This window comes from Lissotriton vulgaris, chromosome 4_1 (assembly GCF_964263255.1).
Source record: "Lissotriton vulgaris chromosome 4_1, aLisVul1.2, whole genome shotgun sequence".
NCBI classification, from domain to species: domain Eukaryota; kingdom Metazoa; phylum Chordata; class Amphibia; order Caudata; family Salamandridae; genus Lissotriton; species Lissotriton vulgaris.
This window is the reverse complement of record NC_141691.1, coordinates 1297726979-1297744816: the sequence shown is the minus strand read 5'-3', so window position 1 is coordinate 1297744816 and position 17838 is coordinate 1297726979. Positions and strand designations below refer to the sequence as shown.

Sequence of the window (17838 nt, the reverse complement as noted above, 5' to 3'; positions counted from 1 at the left end):
ATATTAAGAGAACCGGAACCACAACACAAAACAGGGCAGACAAACATCTGTGCACTTAACCTATTACCATCATTTTGTCTCATCAGCCAAGCTCTGAGATTCTCTGAAAAAGAGACTATCCAAAGACGGTGACTGGAGGTAGTTCAAGGGAACATAGTGAGTTTTCAAAATACAATACCATTACCTAACCTGCATAAAAAACCGATTCAGCCCTATTTAAAGTTACAGCCGGAAAAAGGCCGGTGTGGCTTCTTCAACTTCTAAGCTTTAAGGTACACCCTGAGAACACTGTAGTTTTCAAGCCTGCACAGATATCAGCAGGTACATCATTGTTATCAAACAAATATCCAACTAAATTTAGTTGGAGTGCAACAATAGATCGCCAGTTAACGTGTCAACAAAACATACAAAGCACCCAGGAAATGAGATGCCAATGCTCTAAACAAACACAAAACAAACGCATTTGCAACAATATAACGGGTTAAGCGAACCCATTAAAAGTTCAAATCACATACCAAAAATACAAACCATATAGCAATTTCATATACACAACAAAAAAACTATAGGGAAGTACTTTGACTGATTAACCTTCTCTGCGATGCGTTTTAAGAAAAATTACAAAGTCAGCTACTCAATATTGTAAAATAGAGTCGGACCTTATAAAAGGATGAATACACAGTGGATTGTAAAGTTGTTAGTGAAATGGACACACAAAAGACCAAAATACAACATATTAAACTGCCACATATTTATGATAATGCAGCGCCTGCTAGTTAAAATAACAAATAAATAAAAAGAAACCGCGACACATAACTTGCTTACATTATCAGGGAAATGTAATTGCCTGCTTCGTAATTACATGTGCCCATAAAGCCTCAAGCTCGTCAATAGGGCAAACGCTTGGCGACTGACAACTACCCCAAATAATCTAAACATCACCACTGAAATTATTTCAGCATTTGTTCGAGCGGTTAAGTGACAAGCTAAAACACAGCAGTGGCCCACCAAAAAATTATGCCAACAAAAGAGAAATCATCAACAATAATTAGCAAACGTCCACAATAAAGCAGGAAGACTGCATGTAAACATATTACATGAGCATAGTAGCTAAGATTAAGATGGAACTACTCACAATATGCAAAGAGTTCAGAAAAACAGTTGATGCTTCTGTAAACTAAGTGTGACTCAGATTTCTCAAGGCACGCAGAGTTATAGAGTGGATTTGGACAGCTTTATGTACAAATGAAGCCTCTGCAGATTAGCTTGTGAAGCACCTCATTCAAATGAGTAGTCGGTCTCAGGAACTTACCATACGTGCACAGTTAAAATTAAATATTGTTTGAAACACAGTACAGACTATTATTATTATTATGGAATTTGATTAAGCGCGCGGCTACCCCCACCGGGGGTGTCCCGGCGCTGTGGACAGGAGCAGAAGTGACCACGGTGGCTAGTAGCAGGAGAACAGGTATATTTTCAGTTTGGACCTGAAAAGGGGTTCTAAATCAGTGAGTCTGACGTTAAGCGGTAGAGAGTTCCATAGCTTAGCAGTGACTACTGCAAAAGCTCTGCCTCCTCTTCTAGAGCGATGAAAGCGGGGAGGCAGTAGGAGACGAAGATAGTTGGATCTAAGGGAACGGACTGAATGGACCTGCTTCAACATGTCTCTGAGATAGCCTGGTCCATACCCATTAAGTGCTCTGAAAGCCAGGACCAGGGCTTTGAACTGGATGCGGTGAGAGATTTGGAGCCAATGTAAATTCTTTAGGTACAGGGAGATGGAGTGACGATAGGGGACGTGGCAGATCAGTCTAGCCGCCGCGTTCTGGACAATCTGTAGTTGGTGACGTAAATATGCAGGAGCCCCTACATAAAGACTATTGGAGTAGTCCAGGTGTGAGGTGATGAGGGCGTAAACGACAGTCCTCAGAGTCCCTAGACAGATAAGGGGAGATTTTTAAAATCATTTTTAATTTGCCAAAACAGGCAGAAGTAACCTTTTGGATATGTATTTTGCATGAAAATTTATTGTCAAAATAAAACCCAAGGTGGCTGAGTTGGCAGGAATGGGGGGTGGGTTCAACTCAGTCGGCCACCATGCGGAAGGCAGCAAAGGGGTTTTTAGATTAAAAAATAGCACCTCAGTTTTCTTGGTGTTCAATTTTAATGTATTAACTGTCATCCATTGAACAATGTTGGTGAGGCAAGATTTAAAATTGTCAAGTCCTTTGTCAGAGTGGTCTCTAAAGGAAAGAATAAGCTGAGTATCATCAGCGTAAGAGACCACTCTGACACCACAGTCCTCAACCACTCTTGCCAATGGCGACATGTACACATTAAAAAAAAGAGGACTGAGGGCCGACCCCTGGGGGACTCCACAGTTCAGGGGCATCTTTTCTTTAGACAGCTAAGGTCGACACCATACCGGTTGCGTTCTGCCTAACAGGAATGATTTAATCCAAGCCAGTGGTGTGCCTTTTATTCCTAGGTCATGCAACCTTTTCAGTAGTATGGAGTGGGTCACGGTGTCGAAAGCCGCGGACAGATCGAGGAGCACCAACATGGCCACCTCGTCTCTGTCCACGCTCTCTCTAATGGTCTCTGATACTTCCAGAAGGGCAGTCTCTGTGCTATATCCGGATCGAAATCCGGATTGCGAGTCATGCAAGAGGGCGTTGGATTCCAGGTAGCCAGCCAATTGCTCCTGTACTATTTTTTCCAGAATTTTGGCAGGTTTAGGGAGGAGCGAAATGGGTCGGTAGTTGCTAAGTACCGACGGGTCGGCATCCATTTTCTTCAATATGGGGATTAGCATTGCTTGTTTCCAATCAGACGGGAATTGGCCAGAGGAGAGGGATGTGTTCCAAATGGAGATCAAGGGGGTGATGATAAGTGAGCCCAGCTGCGTGAGTATTTGAGCTGGGAAGGGGTCTAGGGGAGAGCCAGATTTACATTTTTGCATTTTAAGTTGGTCAGAGTCTCTTACGATAGGTTCGAATGCTTCAAAAGTGGTGGTACAGGCCGGTAGAGGTGGTAGGACTGATATCGCCTCATCAGGCCCAGTGGACGGAGTGAACGAGGAGAAAATATCCACAATCTTGTGATGAAAAAAATGTGAAAGATCATCACAGAGTTCTTGACTCGGTGAGGAGAGACGGGTAAGTGCTGAAGGCTTAGTAAAGTCTTTCACGATTTGAAAGAGGGTTTTGACCGAGTTGTCAGAAGAGTTGATCTTATTGGAGAAGTATTCCTTCATAGTAACTTGTTTTAATTTGTGAAACCTTTTTAGCGCAGCTCTATATATATTTTTTTCGATAGAGTCATAAGAGCGTGGCCATTGGCGCTCAAGTTTTTTACATTTGCTTTTTTCCGTACGGAGGTCCGGGGAAAACCATGGGGCAGAGGGCTTCGATCTGGCAGAGGATAGAGGAAGTAAAGGGGTGATTGTGTTAATCGCTGTAATAAGAGTGGAATTGAGTTTTTCCACATCCGCGTCTATATCCTTAGTCGGGAGCCACTCCATGTTAGAGAGTGCTAGTTCAAGGGCATCATTGATGACTTTGTGCCATTTCCTGCCCAGGTTAGGTTTTACATTATTAGTGATTACTGGGCTGAGGATAGCTAGGGTGAAAGGGATGAGTGAATGGTCGGACCAGGCCAGTGGACTAGGGGTCAGAGTAGAAAGAGCTGACAGGTTCGAAAAGATCAAGTCTAGGGTGTGGCCGGCCGTATGAGTGGGGCTATGAACTCTCAGGTCCAAGTTTATTCCTGCTAGAGTTTCTACAAGGGACCTCGCTTTAGGACAGGAAGGATCATCCACATGTAGGTTGAAGTCACCTAAGACGGTAAAATGCGGATGTTTTAGTGAAGAGGTCAGCCAGGATGGCCAATAACTCAGTAAGGTGAGAGGGCTGTGTACCAGGGGGATTGTAGATTAGAGCGCCCGCCAGGACCAGATGAATGGGGTCCGTGATTGTGAAATACGTTGCCTCAATAGGGCCTGAGTTAGGCAGTTTCCTGGAAGCTATTTTCCATTTGGTCCGGGAAATGATGGCAACCCCCCTCCCACTTTAGTCCCTGAAAATTAATCCCAACAAATTGGTAGTCGGGGGGATTGCTAACGATATATCAGGGTTAGAAGAGTCTTTAACCCATGTTTCGGTAAGGAACATCAGGTCCCTTGCGTGGGTGGTGATCGAAAGCCAGATATCACCTGCATGACGTGGGAGGGAACGGCAGTGGACGAGGCACGCCTTAACCTCCCTGGGCAACCCCCGGTCTGGTGTTTTGTAGCTTTCTTTACTGGGGCAAATGGTAAATGGTAAATGCTTCTAGAGGGAAGCCGCAGTCTTTGCATACAAAGTGGGCAGCAAGTAGCTGAGGGGGGTTGCACATAGAGCTACAGCTACCGGTCTGAGGCCTCATGGCCAGCAATTGAGCCCTGGACCAGCGTATTTGCCCCCTTGTGCGCCCACCGGCAGCCAGCCTGGCACTGGGCACGACACAGGCACGGACGGGCGCAGACAGGCTTGTCTTAGGCGCGCCAGCGGCGCGCCCCCGCTGCGCGTCCTAAAGTGCATCGCCTTAAATGGCTGGTGTGCTGACCCCAGACTCTGCCCTCCCAGCGTCCAGAGATTGCGATTGGCCGCCCGCCTACCCTCCACAACAATCGGGCAAGCCCGTGGTGGACCGGGGTAGGGGGCGGAAGTAGCTGGAAGAAGCTGGAGTAGCGAGCAAGTAATCACACACAAAAGGTAAACTTTAAAAAGATCCAAGATCGGGCATAGTTTAAAACATAGCGTGACCTGGAGCTGCTAGCGCGTTTTAAGAATAGCGCGCGTCCCCAGCGTTAGGGTACAGAGCTATGCGAGTACAATACACAGTGATTAAAATAATCAGGTAAAATTAAAACATGGCGTGACCTGAAGCCGCTAGCGCGTTTAAAGACTGCGCACGTCCACACGATAATTATGCACTTAGATGTACCTAGGTGTGCACACCGAAAATGACTGGCAGGAGGTTCTGGCTGGGTTCCAGAGAGGATGACATAACCTTTCGCTTTCGTGGTATCCAAGTGAATTATCAACATCGAGTATATCTCAAGGGTGAAGCTGTGATAAATGGAGGCTACTGAAATCACAGCTATGCTTGCAGTGCACTGCCCATGTGGGGATTTTTTTTTAACATACATACAGCCTGGAGCTGCACTGTGCTTCGGTCCTTTTGGGAGGAAGCAGTTGCATGCCTGAAGTATGCCCAGAAACCCGAGGACTGCTCTGCTATATATTACATATGATATAGATGGTAACACGTACAAAAGAGTACTCTTGGGGCTGGGGTTGGTTATGGTCAAATGTGATATCCCTAAAGCCTGGATGGATACAAAGCTTTGAAAAACAAGGGGGGACAAAATCACTATTGGTCAGGGACCTTGGGTAGTTTACTAGTTTCAAACACAATGGTCCCTAAACAGAAGATTAAACAAACAATGAATATAGACTCAATCAGTACTATATTTGGAGCTGTCCAGCCGGACAGATACTTTAATATTCAATTAGTTTCCAAAAAATGAACAAGAGACATTTGAAATGGGACACAAGCCTGCATCCAACTCGGCAGAGTAGGACGGACAACGTGTAACAGAAAAGGATCAGGCAGAGTAAGTTGTTTGTATGTAGCACATACTGATGTTACAAACAAAATATATAGTGGGACACCATTACACATGAGCGATATTTATTTGAGAAGTGTATATGGTGTGCATTAAGTCGACAGCGTTTCGATCCTTACAAAACATATTAGGATTATCATAAGGACATTTACATTAGCATGCCTGGGTACATTTGCCTAATGTCCAAAAGAGAGCAGCATGGATACACCACGGGAGTGGCTGGGGCAGATTAAGCGTCCGGACCTGGTGCGGTCAAGCCTGCAAGAGGTTGGAGGAGATGGCGCCGCGTACGTGGTCAATATATCAATTAGACGGGTTAGGTCGGAATCGGCCTAGTAGTGAGGACACTGCTGTATGGGTGTGCTTCCTGCCGGCATCAATCGCGGGGATTCTTCAAATGTCTTTTGTTCCTTTTTGGAAACAAATTTAATAATGTGGAAATGGCTATAAACCAATACACTGCTCTACGCTTTCATTCGCTGGTGCAGTTTAAATGGCTATGTAATTATGTAACCTGTAACTCGCTGATCCTTATGTAAAGCGCTCTGATACCTCCGGGTCTAGCCAGCGCTATACAAAACATTGCAAATAAATAAATAATATATTAAAGTATCTGTCCGGCTGGACAGCTTCAAATATAGTACTGATTGAGTCTATATTCATGGTTTGTTCAATCTTCTGTTTAGGGACCATTGTGTTTGAAACTGGATAGATACAAAGGCACCTTCATTAGAGGGTTGGACCATTGCTTTAGATTAGAGTAACCCATGTATATGGCTGGTTTGTGGTTTATGTTTAATAAGCTATTTCACCAATGAAGAATACATCTTAACTGGTAAAAAGTGCAGCACACGATTCTGTAAATCTGTCTCTACTACAATTTGATATGCCATCAGTGAATGCATTAAAGGAGGATTGTGAGTAAAGAGGAACAGCTTTGTGCAAAACGATGAAGTGGACATTATAAAAGCCGTTCCGGGTAAGCTGACATCAGCACTTATTAAAGCATTCGTGTGGCAGAATTCTAAAGGGAAATGGAGAGATGCTCATCCAACACTAGATTCATGTTGGATGCTTCAACCAGAGTTCATCATGAATGGAGACTGAAGAAAATGTTTGGATTTCTGTATCATGCCTTCAGAGACAGCAGTGAGATGGAAAAGGTCATCACAAGACAGGAGTACAGCTTCAATGTAGTCCATAAACCAGTTAATGTAACATGTTGGCACCAGTCCAACAATAGGATTTTTAGACCTGGTCAGCTTCAGAGGTCAGGTATGAGCTATTCAAGGAGCAGTCTCCTTGAACAGGAGGACCACCAAAGAAGTGCCACAGTGCTCAACATGTTAACCAATTTTAAGACTGTACCCAGAGAAGCAGAGGTTCTCTCTTTTAGGATTAGGTTTTACATGACCTGCATGATGCATCAAAGAACAGTGCAGCAAGACAGTCAAAAAGTATTCTCCCAGTGTCTTCTGGACAACGGGGTGAGTGTTATGGCAACATGGAAAATCAGTACAGCCTAAACCTTAGTCCAGTGGTGTGATCTTCCCCATGCATAACTCCATCCGTTTCTAGCCTTTACAAATTTCAACTTCACTTTAAGTTGTCAAGGACAAGCACCTCCACAGTATGTTAGCAAGATTACATACTTTATTGACTGCCTTTTCCAAAGGTAGCAAAACAAGCTAATTGAGCCTGCTGTGATTCACACAACAATTTTTTAGTGGGCTCAAATAGGAGATCAGCATTAACCTTACTTGTTTGACAACCTCATCTTCCATTGGCAACGAAGAATATGAAACTGAAATGCGTTAAAAGACTTTGTGCTCAGTGGTGAGGGCCATTTAGTAAAGCCACCACAGAGCTCCAGCTCCTGCCTGCATTACAACGTAGCAGAAAGAACAGTCCAAAGCATTCAGTAAAAGGTGGCTGAATTCTGGAAAAAAATGCTCCTTTCCCAAAAAAGAAAAATCAATAGCTGCAGAGCAAGGGAAACTTTCAGCCCTTCATTTTGCACCATGTAGCAAAGCCACATATGACTAGGAAAGAACTAATGAATACTAGACCCGCTTTTTGTAGAATGCGTGACATGAAAAACTCAGACACTGGGAGGTGGCGAATGATCAAAGCAAGAGTTGGGCTATCCACCTGGCGCAAGAAATGGGCTGAAAAAAAGAGACTGACAACACCCCCCCCCCCTCCCCCACCATTTCCTCCCTCCAGGTCAAGTATGAAACTTAGTCTGTGACTGAGTTAACAGGTTTGAAAAAGGTGGTACGGTCACACTAGATGTAAGGGTCGCAAACGGTATCATGACATTCGATCATCCTTGTGACACGTTTACTTATCTGAACAACACTGACCATCTAACAATAAATGCTACACATTAGCAAAATAACAGTATGTGCGACACCTTAGTTTTGAATCGTCAGCCAGAAGTCCCGAGGAGGAAGAGGAAAATTATACCCGTAAAATACATCCGTGCCCACTTCAAAATGTGTCGGTTTTCCTTTTTCTTTTACCTTTATCAAGAGGAGGCATGTATTTGGACCCTAACAAATATTTTTTTAAATGACCCCTACTTTAAAAGCGAGCACTGCTGCACTTGCTCCAACAACTAAATGCGATCACGTAATGATTCAAATCTCGTATGATCCTGCTAATAGCAGAAACAATTAAGTAGATAGGTGATAAATCTCAGACTTATTTCATTAAACTAAAATAAAAAACGTTTTTTTTTCAATTCTGGAAAACCCTTTATGGAATAACTAGCATTGATAAAAATCAATAGATATGACATGCTGGGTCGAGTCCTGACAAATGCAATAATAAAAACTGGTTGCCGTGCATAACTATTCGAACAGTAAAAAAAGGATGCACTGTGTATGACATGTATGAATTAGAAAAAGAATTAAAAGTATGATGAAAAGGTGTACTTTTCAAATATGGTGGGCAGAAGCCCCCAAACAGTAACTAGAAAGAAGAGGAGACTAACATACCTGATTTAAGCTCAATCAAGATGTGATTGATAGTGAATCAAGTCAATGGAAGAATGTTAGAGACAAAGAAGTGAATTTCTGTAGGAGGCTAAACTAAAGACCCATATAGAGGAGACATTTAATAAAACAGACCAGCCACAAATTGTGCAAGCGTCATTACCCATCAAAGCTAAAAATGGAATATATTATAAAAGCCATTACACAAAAAAAGTTCTTTACAGTCCTGTATAAGCAGTAACAAAAAGATCAAAATGAAAAAAGGTCTCAACTGCCCATTTTCATGATCTTTATGTTTTTTAATTACCTTTAATTTAAAATTGCAAGCACTGCTGCACTCGTTACAACAGCCGATAGCGGAAAAAATTAGGTAGAGAATTGGCTTTAAAATAGTTATTACACTGAATCTGCAAAAGACTAGCAGGTTCACCACTGAAAAAACTAAGAAAGAGCCACTGAATGCATATCCCAGATCATAAATAGCGTACAGTTGCGGTGTATGGGAAACATTTGGGCTGAGAATCAAATAGCAGTAATTCCTGATATTCCGTATGGGCAGTTGGATATTGACCAGACTCCTCCACATGCCATTAATTCACAAAAAGACATTTCAAATACATGGGACTATGGATAACTAGAGAAAGAGCTGAAAAGATAACCCGGCCTCACTACTCCATTGTTTAAAGAAGTATGTAAAATATTATTGAAGGGTGCAGGAGGAACTCTCGCTCATAGAAAAAGAGGCAATCTTTAAAATGATTGCACTACCCCGATTACCCTACATATTACAGAAGAGCCCATACACTATCCCATACGCTCTGCCAACTGCATTCTTCGTAGTAATAAACAGATTGCTAAAATCTCTACCATGGCTAGATGGTCTGTCGCGGATAGCACTACATACCCGCGAAAGATCTACATACGAAGAAGGGATAGCAAGGAAAGCACTAAAATACTACAAAGCTATCCAGGTGTGCATAGTAATCCCTCCGTCAAGTACAAAACGTGGTCCGTGGCGGCGAGAACAGTTTTGAAAAAATGGGGCGATATTTTCCTCTACACACTAGATGTGAGGGTCGCAAACTGTATCATGACATTTGATTAGCAGAGGGCTGAATATGGAACGGTGCCCTCACAAATGTTAAATATTCCCAACAATGCCATGCATTGTAAGCAAAGATTTTACCAAGGAAGGTTACCCTTGGAAAGCAGATTGCTGGACGGCCACATGACTACAAAGGCAATCTCCCTCAACTACAACACACTGATGAGAAATAAGCAGGATGCACTGAACCAGCTGAGTGCACATTGGCAAACTGATGGAGAACTAGACGACGAAGATTGGAGGGAGTATCAATAAAATCATGTTTCCACTTGATCTAACTGAAAATACAGCAATAGTATCATACCAGAGTCCTCCAGGACATAAAAGGCAGATCCTGGTAGGACATGTGCCTATGCAACTGTGGCCAGAATGGTAACTTCCTCCATACTTTAAAGGAGGGCCCAAAGCTACAAACAGAGTGGAATGGAGTAATAAAAAGATTAGAGGACACCAAAGTAGCTCATAAAGCGGCACAGGCATTTACAGTAATACTTGAAATATGGAGAGAATGAGAAGCAACATCATATAAGAAACTCCTGATTAACCCAGGCCTTCTACTGGCAAAAAGAGAAACCGCACAGGATATCTAAAGCAGAGCGACTACGATTTTGAGATGAATGCCTGCTATTCCAGGGATAAAATAGTCCATAAGGGTCGAGGATACCTAAAGAAGTTTGATATAATAGGGGAAAAAGATAGTGGACTGCTAGTCTCCTATGCCGTAACCGGTATGTCTTGTGCACCACTTGCAAAAACAAAGCGCATAATTTATGTAAAACTGGATAATAGATACACCTGGGATAGGCTAGCAAAACAAGGAATTCTAAAAGGGCGCAATGTGCCATGTGTGTCTTGGTCATTCCATCGTTTCAACACCTTTAGAGCCGACTTACTTGACCAATGTTTCATTCCAAGTGGCTAACTTTATTTCCACACACCCAATAACTTATTGCATATAAATTAATCAGTGGTGATAAAGTGTCAATTAGTGTCCAATTTTAGCCGAAGGCAACCTAGTTCTTTACCTTGTCCCTATATTCTACAGAGGCAATATTCACACTAACATCCAGGTACAGTCACTCCTCTACTCTTCATTCTCTGTGACTTGATATTTCTAAACACTAGTCATGTTTTTACAAAACATATCTAACATCAGAAACATATAATGCCGTCTTAACATGCTTTAAAATAGTTAAACTCTCAGCATTCATAAAAGGGACCTTCCTAACATCCTTTTCTCCCCCCAGGCGGCGAACTCACGGCCAACAACATATGTATTAATTTTTATTAGCACTGCAGTTTTCATCTTTCTCCTAGCTTTTTAAAACAAAATACCTTTCCGTAAAAACTACTGGTAAGGGAAGCATCGTATTTTTCCTGTGAACGGATTTAAAAAGATGGATGTATTAGTTAAACACAATTTAGAGTAACCCTGCATATTCAAGGGCCTTAAAATACAAATAAAAAGCAAAAGAGATTCAAATATGCAAACAGTGAATCTTTTGAAATAACCCTTTTGTTTATAATGCCCATAGTCAAGCAGTAAGGAATGATAGATATTACATGAATCCTTAATCATGAAAGGTCACTAAGATCTGTGAACAGGTTTGGGATATCAGAATTAAAATTGTTTTTAACTATGAAAGCCTGCTATAAATAAACGTACCTACAGAATAAACTGTAAAATATTACCTTTTTATGCCTTGCCCCTTGATAATGTCCTTGAAGAGTTATTAGATCGAGACAGGGAACTTCACAGGTCTGTAAATGTAATAAACACATTAAGAACCAAAGAGTAAAGAGGACTCATCATCAAATGGCTATACAGAGCAACTGCTGAGTAAATGAAGATTTGCACATAGTTCACTTCTAAACTGCAAAGTGATCAATCATTAAGTAAAAGCAATCTTGTTCAGAATTACAATACAAATTACATGCCAAACCAGTCCCAACGTTCATTTTGGAAATTCAACAGTGAATTAAAGGTCACTTAAAATTACTACTAATCTAAAAACCAACACTAAGCATATGTACAATAACAGATCTTGATTCAGGGAAGCTTTGCGTTGGTTTGACTGCTTCAAAACACTTAGAAGATTAAGTGGGAGGGATTAAAAAGGTCTGCTGTGGTTGGAAGGATACCAAGCTGGAAAAATGATGTGCAGGTTCGGCCCCATTTCAGGCCAAAAAGAAGTCTCAAAACCTCTGCAGTTCCAAAATGTACACTAGGTGGATATGGTTGATCTAGAATGTGGAGCCACATAAGTGTGAAGCAATGCCCATGCAGGGACCATCCTCGAAACCAACGACAGTTTGCAAAATACAGCAAGATTCCATTATAGGGGTCTTCTAGTCTGGTGGTAAGCAAACATTTGTTGCGGGAGTGAAGCATGAAGTATGGCTTTCAAATTCCTAGCGGTAAAGGCTGATGGTTATAAAAAGAAGTACCTGCTTAAATGACACCCAAAGGAGTGATTCTGGCACTGGTGTGATATTGACAAATCTTATTAGACGAAGGAAAAGATTAGATGCAATAGCTTTATACGAAATGTTTGTTTTGCTGGTGTTCCATGTAGACAATAGTTGTAGTCGATGCTTGGCAGGACTGGTGTAAGTATGAGAGACCCCAAGGACAATCAGCAATAGAGTGAAGATTTCACTAAGGATGAAGATTGTTATCCTGGTCATGCTTTTATCCAGCAACGCAAAACATTGCTCTGTAACAAATTCTACATCAGATATGACTGGTAACATGAAAATGATCGAATTAGATATCGATTGGATATCTATTGGATTATTTGTCCCCAATATCTCTAAGCTCTAATATCAGTTTTCTGTTCCAAACCACCTAGACAATTTCCAGTATTTTCTCTATTTGTAGCCTAGTTAATCAATTCCTGGGTTTGTTTTTCAACACTTGGAAAACTGTAAATGCAGTGTTCCTGGACTTCCTGGTGTTTATAGCAGAGTCTGGCCTTTCCTCCGGTCAATTTCTCACTTCAGAGTACATTAAGCACCTTATTTCAAATTTGCCACCATACACCAAATATATATATATAATTTTTTTTTTTAACAGAAAAGTAGAATGGACTGATTTCGCTCAGGATAGCGAACGCTGCAATTGTCAGTGTATGCCAAAGGTGTACCGTGACAACAGCAAGTAACCATGGAACAAGAGACAAAAAACTGGGAACATCTTCCACACATAGAACTACCGTAACTTTGTCTACGCAAAATCACAAGTTTACAGTATGTCTGTAACTATCAGGTGAAGCAGCCTACACATTTCTCCAAATAGTACTTGTATATAATATACCAAAATGACGTATAGTACGTGCAGAGTCCAGTGGAACCCCAAAGGTAGGCAGAGGTAAAAGATAGCACATTACTCTCTTTTTGTGGTAGTGTGGGCAAGCAGTAAGACTTTATCAGAGGACAGTGTTAAGCATTTGTTGTACACACTCAATCAGGAAATGATGTCACACACTCAAAGACAGAGCTCAGACAAATTTTGTTTGTAAAAAATTATTATTAACTTAATTGATTTCTAGAACCAAGCCAAGCCTGGCACAGGTAAGTGAAATAAATGCTTTGCAAAATATTATGCAGTGTTTACAACTGAATGCAGGTTCAAATGCAGTCGTTTCAAATACAGGTAAGTCAGGTATTCAAAATTACTGTACAGATTACTTTTCTGTTACCTTTTCTACTCAGTGTGATATGCCTAAATATCACCCTGTTATAAACAGGGGAAACCCAATACACCCTTGTAGGCTTGGGCAATGTATGATTTTAGTCACGATGTGCTACAAGGGACTTGTTTGAGGATACTTAGTTTGATTGGTGAGTTGTACAGAAGTAGCACACTCAATGGTGTCTAAACGATCACACTCTTATTTCGCGACAGTCAATAAATTGATAGAAGAAGGAGAACGCATAGAGCAAATGATTATTTTTCAACCAAAGTTTTTTACTGCAAAACAAATCATCGGGGAGACAAATACGAGCAAATCAATTCGAGCAGAAAGGCATGAACAAAGGTAGACAGTGTTTTCACTATAGTTCATAACTAGTAACATCAACTCCTCGTGGATAAAATAAACAACCTAGATTAATTAATAAAGAATTGTTGTAGAGTAGTGTGAAAACAACATTTAAGGAGATGATGGAGTGTCGACGTTTCGGTCTAGGGTGCTCTCGTCAGATAGACCATCATCAGGACGATATTTTTCAAAGCTGAAAGAACTCCCTGGAATCACTGAAGATGAAATGACAACGTGGGGTACAATTTTTTAACCACGAGTGAAATCTTTAATATCGAACAATCCGAACACTTGTATTAGCCAAATGTCAACTCCCTAAAGGGTCAAGTTGAAAACAGATCGCTTTTAAACAAAGATTCGTCTGGCATTCAAGGTATCCTGGCGAACACACACACACAGAGCCACACACACACACAGAGCCACACACACACACAGAGCCACACACACACACAGAGCCACACACACACACAGAGCCACACACACACACAGAGCCACAGCCACACACAGAGCCACAGCCACACACAGAGCCACAGCCACACACAGAGCCACAGCCACACACACAGCCACACACACAGCCACACACACAGCCACACACACAGCCACACACACGCACAGAGCCAGACGCACAGAGCCACACGCACAGAGCCACACGCACAGAGCCACACACACACAGAGCCACACACACACAGAGCCACACACACACAGAGCCACACACACACAGAGCCACACACACACAGAGCCACACACACACAGCCACAACCACACACACACAGCCACACACACACAGCCACACACACAGCCACAACCACACACACACAGCCACACAGGATGTATGACGGTACAATGCGTACCGTTACAACGCGTACCTTTACGACGCAGGTTTAACAACGCAAGTCGTTACAACGACTTGCGTTGAGTGGGCGCTGGATAGTGAATAGTTTAATTTACTATTCCAACTCCAGTCCCTGTGGATAGTAGGGAAGGTGTTGGATAGTAAATTAAACTATCCCCTATCCTAGAGCGCCCTCCAGCGAAAGTCGTAACGACTTTCCTTGTAAATCCTGCATTGTAACGGTACCGCGTTGTAACGGTTCCATTGTAAAGGATGTTACCCACCACACACACACACAGCCACAGCCACAGACACAAACACACACACACACACACAGCCACACACACACACAGCCGCACACACACACAGCCGCACACACACACACAGCCACACACACACACAGCCACACACACACACACACACAGCCACACATCTTCCATCCATTCACCCATCCAGACATACCCACCTACTGAATCATCCATACAACATGCAATCCACCCATCCAACACCTAACTCAATTCAACCATCAACTGGCTCAATCCAACCATAAAACTCCTTCCAGTCACCCATTGACTCGTGCATTCCATTAACTGCAATTCAACTCCAACCACCCACTAACTCACGCATCCACTGACTCCCTCCACCCGCTGACTCATGCATCCACTGACTCATGCATCCACCCAACCACCACAACTCCATTCACCCACTGACACATACGTCCAACCATCAATTCATGAATCCACCAACTCTATTCAACCAACCACCACTCAACTTTATCCACCCACTGACTCCATCCACACAACCACAACTCATCTCCATTCACCCACTGACAAATACATCCACCACTTTACTCCATCCACCCACCAACTCATGCATCCACTGACTCCATCCACCCAACCACCACTCAACTCCATTAACTCAATGACACATACATCCACCACTGTACTCTATCCACCCACTGACTCATGCATCCACTGACTCCTAACAGTTTGAGCCCCTAAGTCACTTCGGGACACTCGGCGAGTCTCTGCCCCTCACTTTCCAAGCCCCCACCCCGCCCCCTTCCTCGTACACACTCTCACATCACCGTCCTTAGCTGCCCACAGGTAGCCTCCGCCCCATCCTCACTGAAGCAACGTCGGAGCCCGGCTTACTGTGGGCCGCTTCCACTTGATCATGAAGACCGTGAAGTCCGGGCTCATGTGCCGGTGGCCGGGGCCAGCTGGCGGGCAGGGGATGGCTTCACTCTTGCAGCTCTGAGTGACCCAGGCCTGCTCCCGGAAGGCCTGCTCGTAGAAGTAGTAGGCTATGACGATGGTGGCAGGCACGGTGTAGAGCACGCTGAAGATGCCAATGCGCACCATCAACTTCTCCAGCTTCTCGGTCTTTGTGCCATCGCGCTTCATGATGATGCGAATGCGGAAAAGTGACACAAAGCCAGCCAGCAGGAAGGAGGTGCCAATAAAGAGGTATACAAAATGTGGGGCAAGCACGAAGCAACGCAGAGCTTCCACGCTGTTGATGCCCACAAAGCAGACGCAGCTCAGCAAATCACCGTCCACTTGTCCCATGGCCAAGATGGTGATGGTCTTGACGGCGGGCACGGCCCAAGCAGCCAGTGGAAGTACTGCGAGTTGGCTCCAATGGCTTCGTGGCCCCACTTCATGCCAGCCGCCAGGAACCAGGTGAGAGACAGGATAACTCACCAGATGGACGAGGCCATGCCGAATAAGTACAGGAGCATGAAGAGGAAGGTGCAGCCCTCCTTCTTGGTGCCCTGGGCCACCGTGCGGTAGCCATCCTCGGAGAACTTGTCGTTGCAGACAGCTCGCTCCTCCAGCAGAAAACCGGCGATGTATGCCACTGCCCCTACTACACCGCTGGGGGAGGGGTCTGGGAACAGACGTGCGCACTCGGAGGCCAGGGACCGTCTGCCAAGTTATCATTGGCTGGAGCCGTGCATGTAGGCAGCCAGCATGCTCTCGCACAGCAGGGACGGCACAAAGGCGGACAGTGTGTGGGGCCAGCACTGCGGAGAGGAGAGGGGGAGAGGCGGGGCCCCCGCGCAATTGGCAGAACATGAACACATTTGCTGCACAGGTCGGGGTACGGAGGAGAGTCATGTGCATCGCATCACATAGCTCTTTTCCGGAGAGAGCAAGGCTTCTTGCAGTGTGTTAGATTCACTCTGTCACCTACTGAGGCAGCAGCAAGCTGGTTGAACTAATATGTGCATTTCGATCAAGGCACAAAGTGCTCACACTGTAAGCCCCGTCCTTTTCAGACTGGGGGCGTGTTTTTCGAAAAAAAATGTCAACATAAAACACGCCCACCAGTCTGAAAAGGGCGGGGCTTAAAGCATTGCCAACACAAAGTTTGTGCCCGAGAGGCAGCAAGCCCTGTCCTTTTCAGACTGGGGGGGGGGGGTGGGGGGGGTGTTTTTGTTGAGTGACTGAAGACGTTACGGAGAGAAAGGACCGCAAAAAACACCCCCTCAATCCGAAATGGATAGGGCTAAGAGTGAAGGACAAAGCTCTTCTCCAATGGCTGGGCACCGTTTAGGAAGACAGCCAATGGAGAAGAGCTAGCTAGTTTACCTCCCTACTAGAAAACATAAAACCTCGGCGGCGAAATTGCGCAAGCGCAGCCTACGCAGGCCAAGACCTAAAAACAACTGGAAAAGGCAACAAGCGCTCTGAAGTTCAGAATTCACAATTATAGCTTGACTAAGAGTTGAGCTTTATTGCTTGTGCTGGAGTAAACAGGAGCAATTTTAAGTAACATATTCCCCAAAATGTACACTTGTGTCCACCGCGCAGCCTATAAACAAGCAGAAACCAGTAGTGATCTGCGCCAATTCATCAGTGTACACTATTGATGCAGACGGTATATAAATGGGTGCTATAACTGGCAGTTGTAGCGGACACGTTTCAATCTACATTCATTGGGTTCAAGAAAGAATTGCAGCAATTTTTCTGTAATTTGGATTGTCTTCAAGTAGTCTGTGTTTGCCTTACGAACTGTCGAATTTATAACTCAAATTCTCCAGTCGGAATAGTCGCAGCAGCTCTTTGCCCTGAAACTTATATTATGTCTGTTCTTTTATTTGAAGGCATCCACTGTTTCTCCTCGTGCCCAGATATTTTCCAAGAAAGTTGGTTTCTGCCGATGTATTTTTTCTTTACGGC

General features: G+C 43.7%; 1 protein-coding gene across 8 annotated transcripts in view; it reads right to left on the bottom strand.

The window, feature by feature from the left end:
• LOC147723150 (uncharacterized) overlaps positions 1-17838 on the bottom strand; it is a 518006-nt gene that overhangs the window by 250946 nt on the left and 249222 nt on the right. For all 8 annotated transcript variants that reach the window (XM_086965540.1, XM_086965536.1, XM_086965533.1 and 5 more), the window contains one exon: positions 11468-11536. Coding sequence is in view for 4 of the 8 variants with exons in the window: in XM_086965536.1 (XP_086821662.1) it covers positions 11468-11536 (69 nt within the window). In the remaining 4 variants the exon portion in view is untranslated. The remainder of the gene's footprint in view (positions 1-11467; positions 11537-17838) is intronic.